This window comes from Branchiostoma floridae, chromosome 5 (assembly GCF_000003815.2).
Source record: "Branchiostoma floridae strain S238N-H82 chromosome 5, Bfl_VNyyK, whole genome shotgun sequence".
Taxonomy (NCBI): Eukaryota; Metazoa; Chordata; class Leptocardii; order Amphioxiformes; family Branchiostomatidae; genus Branchiostoma; species Branchiostoma floridae.
In genome coordinates, this window is record NC_049983.1 from 28,026,463 (window position 1) to 28,036,679 (window position 10,217).

Genomic DNA, 10,217 nt, shown 5'->3' on the forward strand with positions numbered 1-10,217 from the left:
AAAAATCCTGAGAGTTGAGAAGAAGGTGAAACGGCATGTCAGCCTTAGGCCCGCGGTAGCTCTACCATCGGAAGGTGCTGACCATGTCTAAGTTTGTGATAACTCTACAGTGATGAATGACACCTGGGGACTTACCCAAGTGCACCTGTAATTAGTGAAATATTTACCCCAGGACAAGCAGTTATTATTCTGCTTTCAAGGCGAACAAAAACGGCTTGCAGGCCGATTTGAGCTTTCGTGAATATATAAGTGTTCAAACAAACAACAAACACCTGCACAAAAGGTCACTAATGAATGTTTATTTGCGATGAATCGATCTCTAGACAAAGCCGACGCACCTCTGTCAGTCTGAAACAAACTCTTCCACACTGGAGTTTTGTCTGTCTAAACAAGCCCCTAGTCCAAACATGCCTTACATGGAGTCACACAACCGTGAACTACGCTGCTGCACTCAGGCCCAGTCAAGGGAAACGCAACCTTCTAGCTCACATAGTTCTCCTTGACCTTCTCATCTTTAACACAGCCACTTTCAATATTTGACCGTTGATTAATTTTCAGTTGCATACTTTTATGTGAAAAGTCAAAGTCATGTAACGAGAAAACACCTTGAACTCGTAATATTAGCAGATTTTAGCAACCTTAAATTAAAACTGAAATGAAATCAGCAAGAAAAGCCAGACCAACTCCCAACGTGTTTAGTTGTTCAGAAAGGGCCTTGTGTGCTTATTGGGACTATAACAACCTTTCTTTTAGTCCTAAAGAAGTTGTTCGTACAACACATAATCATTTGTATGGGACGAGAAGAAGTAGTTGTAATGGGTGACTTCAACGGTAGGGTGTGGAGGGAGAAGAAGAGACCTCTGGACAAGGCAACTAGGCCCCCCACAGCGACACCAAAGCAGAGTGTTACTAGTACTACAACGAGTTAGCTCCTGAGCCTCTGTGCTTTACAGTCACTGATTGATGAAAATTTTCTATTAACTGTGAACATACGTGACTAATGAATCTCTTCAACGACTATAAATAGAATGATGTAAAACTGATTAAAGGAAGAAAAGAAAGCATCGCTAACAATTACTTTGTGCGGCACATAATTTGAACTTCTATACAATGAGAATGAAGAAGACAAGGTTACTGGTAAAACACCTAATATGTACTGCCTTTACAAATAATTTATAAGAACACGTTAAACAACTCAGGTCAGCATTCCTCATGGATGTAAATGCAGGTATATGAAAGTGCCTGGTAGAGGCTAGGTTTTATCCCTTATGGGCAATACGATATAGTATATAACAGATTTGTAAATACTATATTGGAGTCAGACAACATAGAAAATGTGCTACGACATATATTTTCTCATTTTGCGTGCACGCATGCCACAAGGCAAGTAAAGGCAGAACTGGCCTTATTGTGTGAGGGCGTAGTGCATGGACGTGTATTTGAACATGCCAAGGCCCAGACCTGGCCTTAAGTTATTTCGCCTATAAATGGTGCATGGACTTGACGTGTATTTGAACACTCCAAGGCGAATCCCCCAGAACTCGCATTCAACTTCATCTGTGCATTCATGGTGCATGGAGGTGTAATCGACGGACCGGGTAAGAAACAAGCCACAAGAACGGGTTAAAAGTTGTTATGCGCAGCTGGCTCAAACTTGAGTAGAACTCCAAGCTGAGGTCGGGGGATAGTAGTGGCCTGCAGGTAGCGGTTGAAAAAAAAAAATGAAAAAAGAAGTTGTCTTTATTGATGATCTTTATTTGCATGTTACTGCCCATGTGGGCTAAATGCAGCAAATCCCATGATGGGATACTAATTATAAAGACTAAGTACTATAACATGTAGTATTACAATTGAATAAACAATACATCTGCAACTAAGCTATCACTATATCTAACGTTTACATGACTCTTCCCTTTTCTTAAAACATGTGTATACGAGCTCACAGAGTTTGTGTTGTACAAAGTTGTCTGTGGTTGTCATTATATGTACAAACAGGTTGTCGTTGGTTAACTCTTTACATCGTGTATCTACTACATTCAGAGCACTGATAAAAGAGTTGCGCATGTCATTGTATAAAGGACACTCTAACATAAAATGGACTTCATTCTCTATACGGTTGGAGTTACAAAGTGTACAGAGTCTATTATTCGGAGGAGTCTGGTTGTATCTTCCCACTTCAATTTGTAGGGGATGGTCACTGATTCTTAATCTAGCCATGGCAATATAAGTGGCCAGGAAGGTTCAACAATGCTATAACACACAGGGTATGGTATTCCGAACAATAGATTCATTTTTATTCTTCTTTGACCTTGGAATTGACGTTGATATTTTATGCGGTCTAATACTTTTAAGTTATTTTTGCAATCTACGCCGTATACATTTTCTCATTTTGTAGCTGCTTTGAATGATTTACAAGTATGGTTGAAAACTGTTTTATTTTTTGGGGGGGACGGCCGTAAATTGATGCGCACACGGATGTCATGCATATAATCAAATCGACATGTCCTTATTGTAGATTTCACCATAAACCCGTCAACAGCAAACTAAATGAATTGTAACAGTAATTATGGATTCCCCTGTCATTTCGACATGTGAGTAGGCAAACAGCCAAGGTATTAGAGGTAAGTTCGTCGACCCGTCTGCCCCATGCAAGACGGCCCCAGCAGATGCAGCTGCAGGCTTGTTATTTGTGTATCCTTCTCCTAGGAGGACTTCCGATCAAGGACGTGACAGGTCCCCCTACTCTTTAGCTGTAAATAAATGTTTTTCAGTCCATACTTAGCGCTTCCTGCCCTGTACTCTATTGCGTACTAGTCAATGATGCCACGATAAGTACAGTGAGTTTTGAATTTGTAATCTTACAATATTAACGTTACTATAAGCTGCAAAGTTGTTGTCTTTTCAAGATGGATTTTATTTTCCGACTCTCCCCCAAGGTTGGGCCGGGGGGATAAGGTCAATGACATGGAGGTAGCGGTTAGAAATTCCAACCACTTCTATCCCCACGGCCTAACCTCTGTTTGGAGAATAGAACAGTATTTGACTATTTGCCCCCGTTACGTTGTTGTTTGAACGAAAGGAGAAAAACAAACACTGCATGTTATATATCATTCTGTTTTCGACATCTGTACAGTGAGGGACTAAAAGCTTTTGCGATGAATCAATCTCTAGACAAAGCCGACACGCCTCTGTGTGTCAGAAACAAACTCTTTGATACTGGATTTTGTCTGTCTGAACAAGGAGGTTGAAAAACAACCTCCTTGGTCTAAAGAAGCCCCTAGTCCAAACATGCCTTACAGGGAGTCACACAACCGTGAACTACAGCTGCTGCACTCAGGCCCAGTCAAGGGAAACGCAACCTTCTGACTCACACAGTTTTGCATTTTTAAGATGGCAACCTTCAATGTTTTACCGTTGATTTTTTTTCAGTTGCACTAGTCTACTTAAGGAGAAAACACCTTGAACTGATGATGTTTGGAGACTTTAGCAAACATTAAAACTAACATGAATGCAACAAGAAAAGTCAGACCAACTCACAACGTGTTTAGTTGTTCAGAAAGGGCCTTGAGTAAGTATTGGGCCTACAAAAGCTTTCCTATTAGTTCTAATGAAGTTGTTTGTACAACACATTCAATTAATTGTTTCTATGGGACCAGAAGATGTAGTTGTAATGGTTGACTTTAACGGTAGGGTAGGAAGAAGAAGAGACCTCTGGACAAGGCACCTAGGCCCCCACAGCGACACCAAAACAGAGTGTAACAACAACGGATACCAGCTCCTGAGCCTTTGTGCAGAGCATGACTTGGTTATAGCAAACACTCTCTTCCAGCACCGCCCAAGCCACACCCAGACCTGGTACAGATGGAACGACTTGACTATATCATCCCAAATTGACTTCATCCTCACCAGAGTTTCCAGGAGGAACTCGGTTCAAAATGCCCTGGTTATACCCAATGCAGGACTGGAACTAACCACACAGACGAAAGGCGGCACAGGAGGAACAGATCAGGAAGTATAAGTATAAGTTCAGGAAGCACACTGACATCCAGCAGGAGACTGAAAAGATGGTCGCAGAGAGCCTAGAACACATTGATGCCAACTGCATGCCAGCAACGGAAGCTTGGTGCACTTTTAGAGACGCCCTCCTCAATACCGTCTCAGTCTTGCGGGACTAAAAAAACGCAGGGACAGGAGAGAAAGGAGGCGGTCCAGGAGAAGACTGTTCGAGCCAGTACGTTCGACGCGCGTGCCCCGTAAAACGAGTGAGGACACCGTACAGCAAGTGCAGATAACAGAAATATAATCTTAATTAGAGATTTTCGTCAAAAACACCTGTCAACAAACGGTTGCCATGGCATTACAAAAAAGGAACTTGTCCAAACTTCGTGAAATTATATGTGTTATGCGACATGAAGGTTGGCGCAGGCCTCAAAAGCACCCCCCCCCCCCTCAACCACCACCCTATTGAAAAGTAATGCCGAAGAACCCATCTATCAACGTTATTCCTGGTCTCCTGCATGATAATGACTTGATGGACGAAAAAATGTCTCGTCAATAGAATGAGTCAAGAAATCCCACAAGTAGATTGGACTATATCTTTAAATCTCTCAGCTCTTATAATGCTAGGATACTAAATACATAAAATATTGTGTTTTATTAGAACAAATGGTGACACTCACGTTACGAACCGCCTGATTGTGTCAGGAGTCAAGTTTGTTATCCCATATTGTTCAATCCCATATTGCATTATGTACTTTACAGTCGACTATACGAAAGTCACTTTGCTTCATGCTGTTTTAATAAAGCTTTTTCCTCTTTCTCATGAAATCCCAATTTCACCCCCCTCCCATTAACGTTAGATACATGCGATCCTTGTGACGCACACACCACGCAGAGTACCGGCCTATTCGGTTCTTTTTGTGCCATTGCTCCGAGCCATGACTTTAACAGTGGTTGACATTTGTCTTCTGCGTGACCGTGACAGTTGACACATTAGAACACTTGAAGTGTAGCGAGCTAAGAAATTATCCACCTGGCCCCATAAAATAGGTCCAACAGTTATGTAGGTGGGTGGGTCAACATATGTAGGCGGGTCAACATTCCACGAATACACGCCTATAACACCATCTCCGCTGACGTTTTGGCCCCGCCTTCTTATGAATTCCTCAGAACAGATAAAAAGGGCTGCTGTTTTCTACACGAGTCAGTTCAAGTCGAGAGGGAACCACCGACTGAACTCCAGCAAGAACATCCAGGCAAGTTCAAGAGCAACAGACGCCAGAAATCTGCAAACGGTGAGTAGGATTCATCATTTGCGCTCAGCTTTTTTCAGCAACCAAACCTCTGCTCTTTAAGCAGAGGTTCGGCTGCGACAAGTCTTGTCAAGCTTTTAGGCTTATGCAATGGCCGAGTGAGTGGGTAGAGTGTTCGCCGAGTCATACCAAAGACTCTAAAAATGGTACATGCTGCTTTCTCTGCTAAGCACACAGCACTAATGAGGAAGAGTATGGAAGTTAAACACACATCACTACCAGCGGACCAGCCCCCTGCTGTACACAAATGTGTGGCCCAAGGGCTTCGAAGTGGAGATGGGCGCAACCCTACGCATCTGTAGATGTATGGGCAAACTTTAACTTTTTAAAAAACTTTTAGGCTTATCTGTCGGCCTTTCTTTTTACAAGCCGTAGTTTTTATAAGTGTCGTAGCTCTGCTTCATTTACATCTATTTTTGCGTTGATTTTTTCTGTCTCAGAGGGTATACTGAGCCTTCTTGAAAACCATAGAAATTTCATATTCAATTCGATATGGACGCAGTTGTCGTATTTTGTCAGTTAGCTCAGCACTGGATTAGATGAATATATCGATTAATAGATGTTGTACGACTTTGCTTTAAAATTAACAGGTCATATAAAATCTATAGGATTAGATTGGGAAGCTCGAAAATTATAGACGCAATGAAATATTACATATTACCAGTTAGTTGGTACTATAGTTACTAGGCCTAGGTAAAAAGCTTGAAGCCTCGCCACCCGACCGGTCACGTAACACACAACTGTCTCAAAAGAGCGTGCGGTTAACGTTAGCCCGTCTATTTTACTTCGGATCTTGAAACTTGAAACTTGGTATTCATAAACATGGAAACATATTTCGACAAAAAGTATAATATTTGCTCTTTTTCGTACCCTCTAGATTTCCTGTTAGTTTGAAATCTATAATAGGTTGAAAATGAGAGCGGAAATTACACCAAAATTATCTGAATTAGAGTCATAATGTCCATAGGAAATTCAATTTCTTCACAAAATTCTTGCCTTGGACCAAAAATTGAAGGTCAAATATTGTAAATAAGCTAAATGAGGAAAATAAATGGGGGATACGCCTCTACAACAAGCTTTTTTGGAATTCGACGTAGACGCAATAATCATGGAACGCACCACTTTCTCTCGCTAAAAAAAAACTACGTGGAAACTCTCGGCGCGTCCTATGGCTGGTTGATACTAAAAGCACTGGGGGAAATTAGCCCGCCAAAATTTGCAAGTGCCACCGTGGAACACGTACAGGCGTATAGCATAGCTATGTCATTTTTACAATCTGCAAATCCGCAAAATTCCGACTGTCAGATTTTGTACCGATATGCCAAAGTCTCCACTAGAAATATGTCTTGTGGGTAATTCATGAATCCGTAAAGTCCCGGGTCTCGGATACGCGCCGTATTCGTGGGCCACCCCCTTGTGGCCTTTGTGAGCTTTGGTGGTGATAATTTTGATGCATGTTACAATTTTTCAAAAATACAAATGTGCTACACAAATCTACTTAACGTGCATATATACGAGTGGTTCATGTGGATGTCCCTCAGCCTGCCCAAAAGGATATTGATTATTTAGTATTGATTACTTGATACCTTCTGAATCAGCATTGTATTCAATTGGATTTGTTGTGATCTCGGAAATGTTTAATTAGGAAATGATTTGACAAGCAGATATTCTAGAAAGAATTTCTCCAACTTAATAGCATTGCAACAAAATACATGATAGTGAGAGCTGCTACATGATTCGAGTCCGTTCATTTCGGTCGTTTTCGTTACTTTAAGAGTCTCTTAGGGAAGCCAGAGTTGGGGCTGTGCGTATGTCCGGTGGTAAACTGTTCCAGATGATGGGTCCACGGTAGGTGATGGCTCTTCTGAAGGTTTCTCTGTGGGGTTTTGGGACAGCAAGTTGATTGCTTGTACTTTGTTCGGTTGTTCTTGAGCATTGGTCTCGGCAGTTGATAAACATCTGGTGCATGTAGGGTGGACGCTTGTATGGGTATCGTTATTCCGTATGTAAAACTACCATTCTTTTAAAGTTCGTGTGTTGTATCTGTACGTAATTCTGGTAAATAGAAAGATATGCAGGGTCAGAATATGTGATAGATTATGTAAAGTTCGTATGTTGAATCTGAAAACATCCGTGGCAGATACGAACGTAATTACGGCTCGAGCTCTGTACTTGTCGAAACATTATTGTTTTCGGATTTTGTCGGAGTGTCCGAATAACGGAATCCGATGTTCGGATCTGTTACGGATTCACCCAAAAATTACCAAAAAAATACGGTTCCATATTTGTTGAAAATCCGAATTTTCGGATTTTATCGTTTTGAGATTCCGACTAACGTTTGCCGATGTTCGGATTTGTTACGAATCCGTTGTCGGATCCGCCTTTATTTACTTGTACTGTATTCGCCCAAAATACAGAACAGTACCTGTACGTATTCACCAGGATTCAAGGTCATTTTGTGCGAGGATTGTTCCAAATCGTGTAATTGCGGCAAAGTTCTGCCGATCCCTCAGTAGATACCCTTGTACTCTTCGTACAGCTTGTAGTGGATAATCAGAACTAGCAACATGCCCGTAAGTCAGGTGATACATGCCCTGGGCGCTCCCCTTGAAAAGACAGGTTGGATGTTTACTACGTATATACGCGCTGCCTGATTTATTATTGTACTCGGGCTCTGACATTGACATGCCTCATTTAAATCTCACAGTGCCTGTATTTGGGCATAACGCACACTTCATGCTACAATCCGCTTCCTTTGAACAAAATAGGAAGGGAACCCCAATCACAAGAATAGAATACACCGATCATCAGATCACGGCGTGAATGTAGTATGTAATGATAAACGCCTTAAGAAATTAAGAGAATTAAGTAATCAATTACCAACCAAAACTTCAGAAGGGACCTACTGTCTCGGACATACTGGGCCCGCCCGACATCAAACCCCATCGTCCCAAAACAGGCCTTGGGGTCAAAACGACACAAAGTTTGTCTTTTGTGTGGGATAATTCTCGCATGGCTTTCAGAGTGTTGAAAAAATAACCGAATGTAGAAAATTCAGTTCATTCTAGCTCCTTTCTAAATTCCCTTTGCTGCTGTTACGTATTCTCCAATACAGGATAGAACTCGATATGTAATTCAAAGATAATGTAGATTACAGTGTAAAAAGGTTGAGCCCGGATAAGCCGCCCTCCCATCAGATCTCTTTTTAGTCACCAGGTGAAAGATGGCCACCAGGCTCCTGCTGACCTTTGGGGTGGTGTTCCTAGTCGGGCGCACGGTGTCGACGGAAGTAGTTTCAGGTGAGGGAAGCTGACAACTGTGGATGTTTCTTCGTGTCATCATCAAGACAATGATTTCTGACTGAAGGAAAATATTTTTCTGAATACACATTCAAAAACTTTACAATTCATTGATTTACTCCCTCAAAGCCCATTGAATATTGCAAATATCCCAATGTTGTAAGAGCAACGGATGTAACAGGTCCCTATTTGCATACATTTTTGCAGTTGATAATTTTTTTATACCAGAGTAACACACATCACCCATTTGAATCATCAAAGTTTGTAAAACTGACAGTGCTGATGACATTCCTCTCGCCTGTTGTAGATGACAATGTCGCCCTGGGGAAGCCAGCGTTCCAAACCAGCACCTGGGGCCCCGGGGAGCCCAGCCGGGCCGTAGACGGGAGAACCTCTTCCCGTATGGACGCTGGTTCCTGCACACACACTGCAGGGCACCCGGGAGAGGATAATCCCACCTGGTGGGTGGATCTCGGACAGTCGTATGCGGTTGACAGGTACGTACATGTAACATGTATGCATGTCACATTTACAAGTTTGTTTGTTTTACAAGTACATATGCACACAAGCAGAAATCTGTATTACCTACCACTGCATAAGCACCACCTGGTCATTGTGGCCTTTTTTTCTAAGGTTCCCAAATTATATTTTCCAATTGAACCAATCCTTAAGAATCATGTCTGTAGTAGCCATCAGTATACTGTGGCGTGTGGGTGCCTAGTGATTATCAGCATTAGCATTACTAAGCACAGTATGTGTCTATGCATTCTGCTCTACTTCAGGTGGATGAGTCAATTAACACATGGCGAAAGAAAAATTCTAGATGCATGTCCCAATGTCGTCAGCATTGATAGTGACTGTAGATCTCTCAAAGTTTACAGAAATATGTGGCGTGCCATATGAATTTTTGTCCGAACATCTTGGTGCGTTTTCACCCAGAAGCAGTTAATTAGGCAGATCAAAACCTATATTTAGTTGATTGAGTAACTGCTTTTGGTTGTATATTATTACCTGGATGTCTTAAACCTTTATCAAGATACAATGAGTATAAAACCCAAGTGCCCTTGCTCTGTCTCCAATATCTACAGTGTGGTCATCTTTAACCGCATGGACAGTTGGTCCGAACGGCTCAACCCCTTCAACATCCTCATCGGGGACTCCGACCAGGTCAGCACGAACCCCCAGTGTGGAGGTGACCATCAGATCGACTTGGCCAAACCGTTTATTTCCGTCTCCTGTCAGGGAATGCGGGGACGCTTTGTAGCCGTCCGTCTTCCTGGACCATCAAGAATACTGACCCTGTGCGAAGTCCGAGTATTTGCTGGTAGGCCTTTACTCACTCGTTCTCATTGAAATGTCGCAAATGGCATTTTTTTGATCGAAAAATAAATCCGCTTTATTTTCAGTGAAATCTACCTGGTTGCTTAGGAAAATTCCTATTTTAACCATAGCCAAAAAATGGCAACTTATTATTTTCGGTCCCATCGGTAATGCATTACAGGGCAGGTAACAAACGTGACCGGTAACGTTTGTTACAACAGTAGACTTTACCCTGTTTTCCTCGAAAGGACTCACCTTATTGACTACATCATTTAGGTATAAGTGG

At 42.0% G+C, this 10,217-nt stretch overlaps 2 protein-coding genes across 3 annotated transcripts in view; one reads left to right on the top strand and one right to left on the bottom strand.

The window, feature by feature from the left end:
- LOC118416894 (neuronal pentraxin receptor-like) overlaps window positions 1-10,217 on the bottom strand; it is a 626,618-nt gene that overhangs the window by 208,284 nt on the left and 408,117 nt on the right. The gene's annotated exons all lie outside the window — the stretch shown is intronic.
- The window catches only part of LOC118416414 (fucolectin-1-like), a 5,709-nt gene continuing 489 nt past the window's right edge, over window positions 4,998-10,217 (top strand). Inside the window, exons 1-4 of the mRNA XM_035821512.1 lie at window positions 4,998-5,294; window positions 8,522-8,611; window positions 8,919-9,108; window positions 9,700-9,935. Coding sequence (XP_035677405.1) covers window positions 8,536-8,611; window positions 8,919-9,108; window positions 9,700-9,935 — 502 coding nt within the window. The 5' untranslated portion in view covers window positions 4,998-5,294; window positions 8,522-8,535. The remainder of the gene's footprint in view (window positions 5,295-8,521; window positions 8,612-8,918; window positions 9,109-9,699; window positions 9,936-10,217) is intronic.